Source organism: Accipiter gentilis, chromosome Z, assembly GCF_929443795.1.
Source record: "Accipiter gentilis chromosome Z, bAccGen1.1, whole genome shotgun sequence".
Taxonomy (NCBI): Eukaryota; Metazoa; Chordata; class Aves; order Accipitriformes; family Accipitridae; genus Astur; species Astur gentilis.
Window position 1 is genome coordinate 78011764 of NC_064919.1, and position 16201 is coordinate 78027964.

At 44.1% G+C, this 16201-nt stretch overlaps 1 protein-coding gene across 2 annotated transcripts in view; it reads right to left on the minus strand.

Moving 5' to 3' along the window:
- Nucleotides 1-9521, minus strand: part of LOC126036146 (phospholipid-transporting ATPase FetA-like) — a 75843-nt gene extending 66322 nt beyond the window's left edge. For both annotated transcript variants that reach the window (XM_049795557.1, XM_049795558.1), the window contains exons 1-2: nucleotides 8847-9521; nucleotides 2439-2517 (exon numbers count right to left, since the gene is read on the minus strand). In XM_049795557.1, the coding sequence (XP_049651514.1) occupies nucleotides 2439-2481 (43 nt within the window). In that variant the 5' untranslated portion in view covers nucleotides 2482-2517; nucleotides 8847-9521. The remainder of the gene's footprint in view (nucleotides 1-2438; nucleotides 2518-8846) is intronic.
- Nucleotides 9522-16201: the final 6680 nt, after the last annotated feature.

Sequence of the window (16201 nt, forward strand, 5' to 3'; positions counted from 1 at the left end):
TGAGAAGAGATATTTCACATTTACCAGCCATCACCAAGGCACGGTCCTTATTTCTTTCCACACACTCCATGGACCAAAAGTGTCCCTATTCCTTTCTGTTTCGTCAATGTTCATTGTAGCTTAAACCTCAGTGTAAAAGATCTTGGGCATCTTTTCCACAGAAACACTACTGCTGCTTATCTAAGAGATTTAGTTCCCCAGTTCAGCTTGAAGAGCTTCACTGAGGTTTGGTCATCTAGGAACTGGTTTCCTCCAACAGCCTTTGTGCATCTGACATGACACTACATGTTACTGGTCTGTGAAGATGAGTTTTAGTTACATCCCTGATTCCTTGTATAAAGAACATAAAACTATAAAAAACCTGCCTCTTATCTCCAAGAAATTTAGACCATGTAACCTGTCTTGTTAAACTGTATCTACCCTGAAAAAACTCTCCTAATTTTGCATGCATCTCAGCTTATGTGGAAACAGCCATGTCCTGCTGGGGAGAAAAAACAAAGTATTACTGGTTCTCAAGGGAGTGATCCTGATCCCAGTTTCAGCAGCTGACTCCTGAGGTAATCCATTCCTTCCCATGAAAGTCACATCATAGGCATGGCTCTTCAGTAAGGTTAACTGTCATCCAGCTTTGGTTTTGGAACAGAAATTTGGTCTTTCCATGAGCAATACTGTCTCTCCAAGATAAGTGCAGGGGATGTTCCCCGCGGAAGAGCATTGCCTGCTTTCAGGCAGCACGGTCTTACAGACTTCTCCAAATACAAAGGCTCATAAACTGTTGGATTAAAATAGCACTTCAAGACTGGCATTTACTACGGTGAAGTGTTTGCAAGGAGCAATCATAGCCCTTTCAGCTTTTGGGCTGCAAGGCAAAATAATTAAAAATAAAAAGGGAGGAAACAATGCTCATTTAGCTTCCTGTTATGGAAGCTCCTCATTCCCTGATCACCCCAGCTTCCCTTATCCTTCACTGAACTTCCTCCAGTTTAAATTCATTGGGTTTTGAACTGGTGATCAAAAGCGCATAAAATATTTAAATAAATTATTTTTCCCTATAAAGTATGGTTTTTCTATCTAGGAAGATCTGAGTTTCTTAGCCACTTGGTTGAAGGGGGGGAGTGTACTGAACGTTTCTCTCCTAAAACCCAGACAGAGGGCCAGGCAAAACACAAAATTTTCCTAATATAGCAACATAATCTTTTGAGAATCAGAGCAGCTACTGCTTTACGAGTGGGGATGCCCTGGGTTGATGGTGGCTCCCATCATCACCAAAGCCAAGATGGAGAAAGAGACCTCAAGGCTGGCAAAGGTCCTTCCCTGGAAGCAATCACAACCTCCTCTCCTGGGACCATCATAGAAACAAATGGATGCCCCTGTCTTAACACCAGGGCTCATGGTCTACCCTGTGCCAGGAAGGGGAAACAGGAGCACAATTGTAAAAATAAACCCTGGGGAAAAAGCTATTCAGTTTTCTAAGCTCAGTGAGGTTTGGAAAAAAATAATTTCATGTCAAAACACGAGTAGGGCACTAATCTGTGTGTTCATCAAATGCAGGGAGGAACACACTGGAAAAGAAAGGGTAGAGGCTTTCCCTCTTCACAGTGTCTGCGGACCTGGATCCCTGACCAGAGATCACACCCTGGGCCTGGAGGAGAAGTGATAAAACATGAGCCTCAGTTCAGTGGCTCCAGCTGGAAAGCCTAATGAAGAAGCACCCTAAGAGGCTGTAGGAAGGTGGACCGCTTTAAGGATATGCTAGTAGCCCTCCTGCTGGACTTCTTCCAAGCATTTGTCTCTTCTGGGATTTCTGCTGCAAAGTCCAGTAAGGATTGTGCTGCAGAGGATGGCTGCTCCTTATCTCCACACCCATTTGTTTGGGTGCCACATGGAGCTCACAGGGGGGGAATTATGTAGCCTCTGGTTTCTCCTCCAGAGTTAGTGTTCTCATCAGCAGCTTTTGGGGGGCTCTCAGGGTGCATCTCTGTAATTTTCTCTTCTTCCTGCCTCTCATTGAAGGGAATATCCAGGCCATTGCCATCAACACATTCCATCATCAAAAGACCGTATCAGACCTTCACACTAACTTACTTCTAGCCTTTTTTATAAACTGTTTGAGGGAGGGCACTGTGCATTGCTCATCCACTCAGTCCCCCGAAAGATCCTTGTAGAAAAAAAACACCAAAACTCAACGTCCCCGAGCCAGTCATGTGCCATGACAGGGCACAAACTTGCAGATGTCCCCCCGCTGACTGGTACACAGTCCACAGCACTCCTCCAAGGTAGTATGAAATGCAGGAAAAATAAAGAAAGTGTGTCTTCCCCCATCTGCTCTGCAGGTGTAAAACATGCTCCCAAACACAGTCTCAAGGGCTCGCACATGTGCTGTATTTACATTTCTTAGTTTGTCAGCCGTGACAATGGCATTACCAGACCGCACTCACCTTTCAATTTCTTCCTTCCAAATTTTAATCCAAATAGAGACATCCCAAAACTTTATTTTAGTCCAACTCCATGGAACTTCTGCAAGAGAAAAGAGAAGGTAATTCACAATGGGGGTTTCTTCTCCTGCAGCATGACATGATGCAGCACATTATACATGTAATTCTGTGCCCATAGAATGGGAGAACAAAACTCCTAAGCCCCATGGCCAACAGCTACAGTTCATCACACAGAGTATTTTAAAATGCAAAACCATCTCAGGTTTACAAGTTGCACTGCATCAGTGTGGGCTACCTTACCTTGGACATTTTGATCTGTTCATCTCCTGACATGGTGCAAAGAAGGGGCTGGTGGAGGAGAGACCGAAAACGACATTCCTACTACTTTGGCCCTATATGAAAAGGAAAAATACATGCACAGGACTTGTGCTTAAGGTACAGAGGAACTGTGTGACTACCCAGAGCAAGACCAGCCTCCCTGAAGAGGAGGAAGCAGCAGAAAACACTGGTTTCCTGTACATCTGCCTGTGCTCACCGTGTGCTGGCTCACACTATTGTCCATCTGCTGGTCACCCTTCGTGTTTGGGGTGGACTAACCTGTACAGCTCTGAGTAAAAAACTTCTCCCCTGCTGGCTGCAAACTTCCTGGCCCAGAAGCCAAAAGCCAGGCACCAGAAATGCATTTAAGGCACTGAATATACCCTGATACACAGAGGAATTGAGCATTGAACAAAATAATGTCAAAACCTGTCAGTAACGAAAATTCTGGTGTTCAAAGCATTGGACAGTTTATTTAAAGGACTTAATGGTGATGTTGGTGCTGACAGCCTGCAAAGATCTCTGAGTATGGGAAAAGCCAGCACTGCCTGACATGCCTGGCTGACCAGGAGCCTGAACCAACAGGAACGCTGTATCACTTGCTTAACTGGCCCCTGGAACCAAGGTGAGACATTTGAGGGAATTGTGATTGATCTAGAACAAGTTTTCTAGGTGTCCGAATGAAGTTTTTGCACTTTGTCCTATGCTATCTGTGCAGAGCAAGGGTGTCTAAGGAGACAAGTACAGCCAATAATATATCATATTTTGGAAACATGCAAATGTGAATACAGCCTATGCTACTGTCCAAATGCAATTCCGACACATCATCACTGGACTGTGCCCAGTGCAAGCTCAGCTTCACGTCTTTTCAGAAAACAAAGGTAAACTTTAAGGAAAACTCTACAATTATTGCATAAGTTGAACATTTCTGCACAGATCTCTATTCCAGATGCTAAAGCAGAGCTATATTTAGCAGCTGCAATTGAATGAGCCTGAGATAAGGCAAACAGTAGCAGGTAAGCTCCAGCCAGCCAGCTAAATGCTGTACACTCTGAGCATAGAGCAGCCCTGGCATGGTGCTCCCTGCCACTCACCGTGGCATTCCGGAACGCCTTTGTGCCCACTGTGCTTGAAAGAGATCCTTCTTCTATTCACTCATGTAGATCCAACTGTTTCTGCTTACCAGAACAAATGCTTGAGCAACACCTCTCCCTAAAACTTCCTCTGTCCATGGAGCTAAACCACTTAAAGTTACAATACTCAGTGTCATAAGCTAAAGCTTTCTCAGCCCTTCTGACAAACCTTGCTTTCCATCCCTAACTGATCTACAATTTTCAATGTATTTCTTCCATGTATTGGGATTACTATTACATCTTATAAACCCCTCCTAAACTAGGACTGAGAGGTGCCCATAAGATGCTGGGAGTAGCAAGACGTGCTACCCATACACCTGGAGGTAAGCACCGCAGATATTTCCTACAGCACCAGAAGCCACAGATCTGACAATCACTGTCCACTGGCAGCACAAGGGTGCAAAAGGTTGGCTAGTTGTAATCACCATATGGTTATACTGCTGAACTCTGGATTTTGCTCGCCAAATGTTTTTGAAAGACTACCTACAACTACCAACCTCTCCCAGATGTGCACTCAATTGACAAGGCATATAATTTCAACAGAGGGACAAAAAAGGATGTTTATATTTGTGGGTGAGTAGAGAAGAGAGGGTGCTTATAAGCCTTCTTTCAGTAGTAACATGAAACGAAATGGAGTTAAAATCCACGTCTCACAAACAAAAACCTGAAACTTCCTTCAGCTCTGACACATATGGCTTTTGTTAATTACTGTGATTCTTTAATCACTGGTTTCTGGCGTGACCACAGTATGACAACAGAACTGCAACAGTACACTATTTTGGCATGGAGGGCATCTTTAACTCCTTCATCTTCTCAGTGCCTTTGATTAGGATTGTATTCTTTGAACATCTTCACTCAGTAGCAAATTTAAGTTACTGTCAGGGCCAGCACAAACATCCTTACAGGCTCATCATTCCCACAAAACCTTGTCTTTTAGGGCAGGTGTGGGTGATAACTTTGCCATTTCCATTTGTACCAATTACCTCTCTGGTACATCATTTCCATCACACAGATTTATCATAGGTGTTTACCTAGTTAAAGCCCAGGAGTTACAAATCCTTCCTAAGCTGACCTGATCCTTTATGAAAAACTCAGTTCCTGGCTTGCCCAAACCACAATGTCATTTGAGAATGTGTCAGTATTCAATGGGCACACACACAGAGTAGCATTAAGGGCTTGACACACCCCTATTGCACTGAGGTATACCCTTTATTTTCATAATATTGCAAATATTTTCCTTTGCTGCTTTGTTATTGACTCACACATCTAACCCTCATACTCCTTTACCTAGCAAGCCACTCTCATGGTGGCTATAGCTTCTGTGTGTGCCTGCCTGCCCATGGCCCAATTTGTGCCAGTACACCTTCACACTTCCAGGTGTCTGTTTGCAGTCTGATAGTTCATTGACCATTGGCTGCAAGTGTGAAAACCAACCTAAGCAAATGATGTTGGACTTGTCCCTTTTGGTGGTGCTTCAGGTACTGCTCCTGTTTGTGTCAGCTATCACAACTTCTACAGCCACATGTGGTCTCTTGGCTGACCTTAGCTCTGCCTGCCTTTCAGTCCAAGGTCTTTTTCCTGCGGTATTTTGGACTTCCAATCCTACCTGCAGGGTCCGAGATCTTTGCACCCCTATCTATCAACACTCATCTCCCTCAGGGTATTTCTTTTTTCACAGATTCCATTTGTAATCAAAATTCATGTCCCTGTTCAGTTTTCTTTACTTATCCCTCTATTTTTTAAATCTGAGATTCAGTTTCCCTTCCTAAATTGCAAGAATGGGTCTTCAGCCTCATATCACTCACATACACTGCTACAGTTTTAATTTCCCTTTGCACTTTCTGGGAAAAAAATGATGTCTCTCATGTTTCATTTTCATGTGGCATAAAGTACTTCTCAAATTTTGGTAAGACACTTTCACAGCCTCCTATTCCTGAATTAACTAAAACCCCATAAAACCCACAAAAACTTTCTATAGTCAGAAAAAAGGCAATTTCCTGTTTGCCTTCATTTTCCCTGGCACCAGCTATTTTCAGAGGCAAAATGGAACACGACTTCAATCTCCTCGAGTTGCCTTCCATAGTCTGTGTCAGCCCTTCTGGACTTTTTTTTGTTGTTCCATTTTGCACTTGATTATTTTGTTGTTTTGTTTTGGTTTTTTTTCTTCTCATTTCTGTTTACTCCAGGTGCCCTGCACTGTTCAGTAATCAATGAGAGCTCACAGTATTTGAGTGATCATGCAGGTCCAACTCCTCTGCTTAGCAGGACACATGTTACTTCCCCATGTTACCAAAGCCTATAGCAAAAATTATTTAAAGCTCAAATTCCCAGTTCCTCATTTATGGGGATTTGGGGGTATAAGCTACAAATAAATTATCCCTTCTCACTATAGAAGGCTTTGTACCTACAGTCCTCTACAAACCATCTAGCTATGGCTTACACTTCTGCAAAGACAATCCACCTGCTTTATGGCTACTGACAGTTTAATCATGGGCTCTGAGCCCTTTAATATCCACAGTGAGAAGCTATATTGATGAGTCTGGAACAGGGAAGGGACGCTTTCTCACAAACCAAGCTCAGCCTTATTTAAGGGAGACAAGAGCCAGATTTGGCTTGAGAGCACAACTGCAAAGCTCCTCCTGCACGAGGGGCAGGTTGCAATGAGCTACAGCATGTGGAACTTGCAAAGACTACAGCCCAGTCCAAACCCATGTTTCACTAACTGCAAACTGGAGGGGGAGGGAGGCACTTCCCCCCACCACAGTGGTGAGTAGCAAAATCAGAAAAGACATGGCACAATTCAGATGAACAGAGAGCAGGTGTTGCAGGTGGAAAACGTGGCTAGTTTCTTGGCCCCGTTTCTTTGGATGTAGCCACACGATACATCAGATCCAATGATAAATGAGAATTAGAAAATACTTGATTCTTCTGCTCCCATCACCCTGTTCCCAGGCTCTGTGAAACACTCCATGTTAAATACAGTAATTTTTTGGAAGGGTTATTTTAATCCAGATCATGGGGTGTAGTTCAGTACGGACCAAAATTCCTTCCCAAGCAGTGGTTGTAGCAGATCTGAGGGGGTGGCAAATTGTGCTATAATAAATACTAGAAGCAAGCACCCAGGGTCCAGGAGAATTAGACAGGAGAACAAGATTTCTCCAGTCTGTTTTGCCACCAAATGTAGTGTGGTATGTATACACACTAAAAAAGTTTAAGTAGCCCTGTCCAGGTAAAAATTCAGAAAGCATACCATGCCTCCAGTCACCAGCTTTCCATATCGGGTCAGTTTTTGCACATGAGCAAGATTTATAGGTTAAATTTTTTTTCATCTATGTTCAGCTGATGTAATAATCACAAATACCCACAGGTCTTAGAAGAACTTTTTTCCCCCAGGCTTAAGTACTAAATACCCAACTAATAGCTCAGTATATGAGAAAATAGATCCCAAGAACCAGGCATTGTGACAGACAAAGTTCAAGACTGCCTGTGCTGCCTAGTGCTCTTGGTGGAGTAACGCTGTTTAAATATCATGAGATGAAACAAATCTAAGTCCCTAAATTTTGAACACATATCACTTTAAACTGATTTTGGAGCCACAATTGGGAAAATATTAAGGGTTTAAAATACATTAGGCCCTCAAACTCCCTGTTTTCTCCATGCCTTAGTTGCACACCTGCTAAGGGGGTGCACGTATCAGGCACTGAAGCTGGAGACTCACATTCACTCCCAGGTATCGCAGAGAAGGACATCACAGTTGATGCAATGTTTGCTAATGCTCTGGCAAGAGCAATGTAAAGGCCTGTCACCCCTGGCATGGACTGACCTTGTAATAATGTGCCACACAAAGACATGTTTGCAAAGAACCCCCTTTAAACTTCTGGTGTATTAACTATTTCAGTCAAATTGCTCAATTTTTGGTCCACAGAGAATGATGGATTTGCTTTCCCCTATCGAAAGTAAACAGAAAAATTTCAGCCATTGGAAATAATTAGTACTAATCATCTTTTAACATTGAAATAGATTAGTGTTTGTATTTCTCCACCCCTTCTTACATCCTCTTGTGTTTGAACACATCAAGAGCAAACCAGGGAGTAACATGTGTTGTACCACTCCCTGCTTTGCAAGTGGGAAACAGAAAGTGAGCCACAGGACAGACAACCGAAACATGTTTTTAATCCCAGAATAACACTCTTAAGGGGCTGAAATCAGATTTGCCTGAATTTAGCCTGGAATAAGTTTAAGAAGCTATAAATTGTCACTCTTGGCATCAGGGTTTGTAAAAGGAGCGGTGACGCTGGTTTAAACCTACTAGCTCAGTGCAAAGAGTTTGAAAGTAACTCTGAAACCTCCCCAGCTTTTCAAATACCTGAAGAGGTATCCTGAATGAGGTGAGCTAGCCCTCCAGCTATTTTTTGGTGCTGTTCCAAGCTATACATACAGAAACCCATGAAACTGTGTGCTCCTACCCCCTACACTCAAATGTGCCAATGCAATTAGCTATAATTGCTGGGAAACAGACTCAGTCTGTTATATGCCACGTTTTAAAGTAATGATCCAATATCCTCCATCTGTCTTCATTAAAACACTCTTTAAACTGACACCAGAACGGCAGTCAAAAATTTGCATTCAGCTCCTTTGGGTAAGTTAGTTGCAACGCTCAAGTTACTGATCAACAGCAGAGGCAGAGCGAGTTCCCAAACCGAAATGCAGGCTGCAGTCTGCTCCCTCCGAAACAATGCAAACAATAGCAGCTTCCCCAAGGCAGCTGGTGCTGCCTGAAATCATACACAGCTCAGCTCACTCCACCCAGAAGTCTATCAGCTCACTCGCAGAAAAAGCTCAACCCCAAGCACTTTGATTAAGCTTTGCAAAGCTCTCGGGTCTGAAAAAAATGCAAGTTTTCTGCCCCCAAAAACTGAGAGAGAAAACAAACAGGCGGAAGGAAAGCGTTACATCTTACCCTTGAAGGCTTGTAAAAGTCACAGCAACAAATCCAGTATGCTCTTCTCTTCTCATTTACACACAGCTTTATCCCCTCCCAAGACCAACAGCTTCGCTTGTAGTCACAGTGCCAGGACATTCATCGGAGAAAGCAAAGCTTCTTTACGCAGTGAAGTGGGCATCGCGTGCTTGTCTCCAAGCCCCTTAAAATCCACTGTGGACCCGCTCTGCCATGCAATGTCCTGGTAACTAAACTTACTCCAAGTTCCCTACTTCTTACTTCAGTAACCGCGCTTGGCTCCTTGCCAAATTCTTCCTTTTTTTTTTTTTCCTTTTTTTTTTTTTTTTTAATTCTGTTTCCTGTAGATAGGGAGAGTGTAGTAGCTCTCTTAAAAATAAAATGCTTCAGCACAACAAGCTGCGAAAGAGTAAAGCAGAAAAGCAGAGCACCTAGGCTTGGGGCACCCCAATTAGTTCCAGAGGCAACTGCTGCTCGCCTTACCCACCTCCTGCCGACACGGAAGCTTTCAAAAGGAAACCAAGCGAGTAAAACAGTCCAACATATCAAATTGCTTTAAAAAAGGATGGACTTGGTAAGGCATCCATTTCCCAGCAGCAGCCCCTCTTTCTGCATCCGTAACACTGGATTTGGTCTGGACTCCTTAAACCCAGAGACACTGTCCTACAAGCTGATTCCAAGGCTCCACCTCACCCACTTTCCAATAGTTGTGAGTAACAAAAACTCTGCAGAGAAAAAACCTCATAGAGCACAATTGCATAACTCAACCACAGAGCTTCCTCCAGCCAGCTGGAGGATCGCTTCAGTGCCGAAACGTCAGGGCTTGCTCATCCCTGAGAGCATGACCTCTCCTTGGATAACCGCCTGGCCTCGCCGCTGTTGAGGGGACCATCCCTACCAAAACCCCTCAGCACTCTCATGAGCCTCCTGACCTTCCCACTCGTCCTCCCACCTTCAATGAACCAAACTTTAATTTTTTTTCCAAATTGTGGGACCCTTCACAATACAGCGCCCTCCTATATGCCAGTCTCCTGGCATTTTGCATACCAGGTACACTACAAGACTAAAACTGGGCCAACTACAACTTTAATGCACCTCCTGCTTCCCTATACCTGTGAATTGCAGTTATTCTAAGATCACTATATTCTTTCCCTAAGTTGCGTTGACAGTAATGCCTGCAGGATCATGCCAATTTATTGCAGACAGCAAGAGGAAGTTTAGCATAAAAGATTTTTATATGTATTTATCTCTGCTTTTTCCTTCATCTTCTGTGTTTTCCCACAGGATTTATGTGAACACTGTTAGAATTAATTTCAGACCTATCCACAAACACTTGAACACATTAATCAGCTGATTAATTATAGTAACACGAGAGTGAAGGTTTGCCAGAGAGTATTTTCTAGAAGGTGAAATTTTCTAAAGTCCTGTCACAAGAAAAGCTGTGGAGGCCCTTGGATGCTGCAATGGCAGTACTATAATGGTCATGAATGTTGAAATGCAGAGTGGCAATTAAAGGGACTCTATAGCAGCATAAGCAATTTCTAAGGGAAGAACAAGAGCCTATGCCCCTTTGCGAAGACTCCAGGGTCATTCTTCCAAGCTACACCTGTTAGAGACAACCTTCACTGAATTGTCTTCCTAGTTCCAACACGAAGTATCCATACAAACATCCAACATGGGACATGGCATGTAGGACTAATGTCCTCAAGACCCAGGTTATTTTCAGATGATATTGAACTGAAAAGCATCTAACTTGTGAAGGAATTGCCCCTGCACTAGCCATTTCTCATGTTCTCACCACCCACGCCCCATCTCAACAGCAACAGCCACAAGTATCACGTTTTCTCCTGCAACCAAATGTACAAGAATCTGGATTAATTTCGGTCCTTCTACATATTTGCAGAACCTCTTGTTCTTGCTTCATTCTGGAGTCTTCCTCCTTCTTAGAACTTTCTTCTGCTCCCCCCCCATTTTAGTATCTTAGCTAATGACAATTCATCCCACACTACTCCCACGTTCTTTGCTGCTGTCTTTATACTTGCTTGTTACTACTTTGACCTTGGCCACAGTCCTTTCTTCCTTTCTAAAGTTAGATTCATCTCCTTCCTTTTGACATGAGAATGGACCCAACCATAAAATAAGCTGGCCTTGGGACTTCTTTAGACTTTAAAATAGCTAAAAATTGGGTAGGCTGTTTTGCTAATGATTTTTCTTGGCACTGAAATCCACCTCACCTACACTGGCAATGACTTTTCCCCTCAGCTATGCTATCCCCATGGACTTTAGTGAACCTGCTCATGTAGGGAAGCTCAGCACATGTGGAAGCACTCAGAAGAGCAGGAATGACTCAGTGTTATGAACTCAGCTCTGAGGTCCTTGCCTTACAATTTGGTCTCTGGGTAGCATCTTCCCAATAATCACACCATTCACATAATCCTTCGCAAATTTCCGAACACACCAGGGAGGGCTGCAGCCTGCAATGTCAGTTGTCTAAATTTCAGTGCCTGCATAAAGGGTGTACATGTATGCTGGGTGTCTGAGCTCCCACTGCAGCCAGTATGGTGTGGGCAGAGATTCAGCTGACCAGCTGCAGCAAGGCAGCAGTGAGTTTGCTGTGACCCATCGTTGTGGGAAGAAGAAGTTCGGTCTGTTGTCTTTCCAGTAAACGAGCTACCTCCAAAACATGGTGCTTCACCTTTGAATCCTTCACTTTCCCAGCTGCCCACTAGTCACTGAGGGCTAGCTTAGAGTGGAATGGATTTAAATTAATGCTGTAAAGACCTTATCCTAGGACGGTATCTGGGAGAATGACTTGCAGTCATTCAGCTTGTGCTGCATTTCAACTATGATGAAGATGCAAAACTGAAGACTTACTGACACTGTTGTTAAAGGGATGCCCTCAGCCCACACTCCAGATCAGATTCACTCTCCCTCTAAACAGCAAAGCTGAGAGAGCAGAGGACCCTCTCTGGAGCACACAGGACCCAAACATGTCTGGTGACCTAGTAGGTCTTAATATGCCCACAAGTAACTGGAGAGGATAACTAGAGGATAGGAGAGAAAAAGGAGAGAAACATACTCTAGAGCATCCCACAGTGTAGACTTAAACTAAGTGCCAGTCCTTGCAAGGAGCCCTTCCCATTTCAATGCTATTTTTAAAATTACGGCCTAGATGCTTTCCCAGCTATCCTACATAGTTCAAAATGACTGATCTGATGATTATTGCTTTCCCTTACTGTCTTGTAACAGCAGCCTGCAACTCCCAAACTTCAAGGTTTGAAGCTTGACCTGCTCAACCATGGCTGGTACCTCTCACTGCAGAGAATTGGCTGCAACCAATTGAGCCAAGCTGGTCTCCCCCCACACCCGACTGGTGCAATGTTTGGGGATCACTTCCACCCAAACAACCTCATCTCCAGCTCCCAAAACAACACAAGTGCATTGCTCATACTAACCATGGGAGTCACAACTCCAGAAAAGCCTTTCTACATGGTGCTGAAGGGTTTCCTCACGAACCCCCAAAGGCCAGCCTTGGATGACTGAATCTCCTCCCACAGCCTATGCTTTCCTCATCCCAGCTTTTCTCCCCTTTCCTGACCAGTTCTGGCTGGTGAGGAGCTCCTTGTGTAGGTGAAGGATAAGGAGCATACTTCACTTTGGGGACCACTGACACATCAGTTATTATGAGCACCGGCAGTGGCTACAATGGGTCAGATGGGCATCTTGTCCCAACTGCCCTTGTTATGAAAGACTTTCTGCATCCTCTTGCTGTCAAAAGTCAGTGTAGGATGCATAAGAAATACGGGACCGAAAGGAACAAATTGTGACATTGATGACCATCCCTTGAATATCAGAGAGCTGTTTAAAAAATATAGTGTAGGAGGAACATCCAATTTGCAAATGGCAGTAGTCCAGGAAACAACAGCACAATCATAAAGTGACTAATGAAAGACCAAAGGTCTCAAAATGTGCTTGTTACAGGTGTGGAAAGATGAAATATACCGGCAGTGTCCTTGATCCCTGTGGAGCATGTGGCAGGTGAAACTGTACAACTGGCAGCAGAAAGCACACCACGGCGCTGCGGAGGAGGTGAAAAATAAATCCTATGTGTTCCTATTACCATGACCAGACTGTGGGAAGAAAATTAAATGGACACAGGAAGGCAATGTCACGAAGTGACCAGTTGCTCTAGGTCTGTCTGTGCCTGTTGGGAGCTACTCAGCCAAATTCATTTGACTGATTCTCCAAGGAACTGACAAACTGGTAGAAATCCAGAGTAACTCAATTTGAAGGGATGGTCTGGATTCCTACCCATGTTCATCCATCCCCCTGGATGTGATCTGAACTGAAGTGAGTGGCTTCAGCACTGCAGGTTAGTACAGAAATATTCCCATACCTCACCAGTTACTCAGCAGGTGGGAGCTGATACAGTGCTGTAAGGTACATGCCAAATAGAAATGGTCAGAAAATAGTTTCAGTGGGTGTGTGCAGAATAATGTGACTCGTACTGATCAGGATTCGGTGGAGTGCCCCTTACCTGCAGCAGGGAAGGAAGGGTGCATGGCTAGAAATTCCCTTTCTCCATCAGATCCCCTTCTGCAATATTCCAGGCCCTTAACAAACAATGATCAGCTGGGGAAAATCTTAAGAAATGCACAAAGGCACAGGCTCTTCCCTTTAAAAAGAAAGCAGCAACTTGTTCTGGTGACTGTTGATGTCATCTTCCTGGCACTAACACCTGCAAATATGATACCTCCTGATGTTTTAAAACAGAAATTAATAGTGTCTCTCAATCGTCCCCTTCGCAGCCCATAGGAGATGGACCAGAGCTGAAAACCTGTCAGCCAAAGAGTTTTCAGCTGGGTTCAGCTGCTCAGATTACATTGAAGGGTAGAGAAAGCTGAGCTCAATTCTGCAGGGAACAAGGCCCAAGATCATCTTGTCTCTGAGGTCCAGTTCCCACCAGATTTGGGATCTTGTATTTACAAATTCCCTTCTAGCCAAAAATTTCATTGCTCTTGTAGGAAAGGTGCTGTTGCAAGAGGGAGTCTCTCAGGTGTCTGAAATGTTTGCTGTGATCCCATGAGAAATTACATGACGTGATGGGGACAGAAATTAGGGGGAGCTGATGGAGATCCACCTGTCTCAGGATTATGTTCTTGGCCTATAAATCTGTGTCTCTTCATTTGCCTATGATGCTGCACATGTCTGACTGCACAGGGAAAGCACAGGGATTAATCAGCCGCTGCAGCAAACCTCAGATGTGTCCACACTGCTTTTAGCACATATTTCCTAATCATCATCAGTGAACAAAGTGGAATCTCAGGGGGGATGCTTGGGAGGGCTTGTTAAAAGCTAATCATGCCTACGTGAATAGAAAAATCAATAGCTGAGGGCAAAGCAACAGGCCAGCTTGTTAGAGCCTCCGACTGAAGTGCCCTTTGTAACACTGGTATTACACAAGACCTCCTGCTGTTATTTGCAAGGCAGTAGCTGCCACAAATGCATATGCTGTATCTGGTGACACTTCAAACACTGTCACATGCACGCTCCTCAGATACACATCAAAAAACCCAGCTCATACCACTGAGGAATTAGGATACCCCTCAGTGGGACCCCAAGATTGAACACACAGAGGAAATCCAACCCATGCAGAGCCAACAAAAAGCCTTGGCATTTTACAGAGTCTTCCCACGAGCTCTGCGTATGGGAAAAATGGGCTGCACTCATGAGAGAAATGGCATTTTTGGCACAGTGTAACATCACCCGAAGGGCCATGTAATGGCTGTACAATGTTTAATCTCCTATAGTCTCTCAGAGATGCTGTAGTCCTGGTTGTGCTTTGCTCGTGTACTCTCTCTGTAAACTCCACTGCCATGGGAGAGCAAGAACCACTGCCTAACAGTTGTGCTAGGACACCTCAGCAGGCCAAGGAGGACAGGGCTGCAATGGGTCTGCCCTTCAGTTTTCCAGATGGTAATCACAGGGGACATCGAGGAGCAGCGTCCACCATGCTAGACAGGCTGTTTCATACTGTGGCAATGCAGCCCTCTCCCCCATGGCCACTTCCACAGTTTTCTGCACTAAGTGTGTGTGGAGACGATGTGAGATCCTTGGATCTGCAGGGAGCAGATCACTTCTGCATTCCCCACAGCATTACCCAAGAGATCTGGGATTTATTTCTTTAAGCCCCTCATGGTTTGCATTATATATTGCTCTGACAGTCAATTATCCTTCATGTGAAAAACTCAGTGGCATTCTGAGAGGATTCCTTTATCATGTCACACCCATTATGCTCATAAACACTTTAACAATAACTCCAAATTAAATACACCATGTGCATGTATACCTGTACTGTCTCTTTTCCAGGTTACAATCACATCTATCCTGCCAGGAAAAATATGGAGGCAACCTGCTGCCTTCCATGAAATTCTCCCTAGTATCAATAATCTTCTGTATATTTTGTAGTACTGTTTTCTGCGTTAGGTCCTTATATTATTATAGCTTTTACTGGCCAGATGGTGATAAGATGGCCCATTTCAGAGAGATCAGTGGGAGCTCAGGGGTGACCTACAGATGTTCACTTTAGGGATGTGCAGCAGCACCAGCATTCCATAGGGGCATGATCCCAAAAGGGGACAGAAGCATGTAGGAGTATATTATTCTAGTGCTGATCACTGGGACAGGGTGACTTCTTGACCTGTCATAACTCAAGTTCTGTGAGCTCTGAGAAGAAGGAAACCTCTGCCTGGTGGTGAAGGAGCATGGTCAGATAAGGTTAATTGTTGCCATTTCTCCTGTTGGGTTGTGATGCAGTATCACAGAAGATCCCTTTAAAATCAAGGAGATACATGGAAAGTGAGGCAGATATTTAAATTGAACACCCTATTCCGAGCATTACAATTTGTCATACTATGTGAGGTTTTCATGTGCTGCTTGCAGGGTAAGATTAGTTGTGGGTCCCATAAGAAGAGACAGCATTTGCTGTTTCTTATAGAGTGATCAAGGTTTTGCCGGTGTATTTCCAGAAGGCAATGATACACAGCCTGAAGCTAGGAATGTGCTAATGAAGGCACACAACAGAAAACTTAATCAAAGGCTCTGAGACACTAAAGGGAATTAAGTAAGCTTTCAGCAGTACTGTGGGGCACCAAATGCCTAGTCAGGAGAAATAAAGAAAGGAGTTTTCCTAACAACGAAGTAAAAAAGCCCACAAAACCCATGGCTCTCTAGCTTAGTGTGGCACAGAAAGAGAAGCTCAATCTTTTTTTGGTACCTCCTCCCCCCAGGAAGACAGATAACCTTCACATAATGACAGGACAGCCCAACTTATAATAATAGAAAGAGAGGTGGAA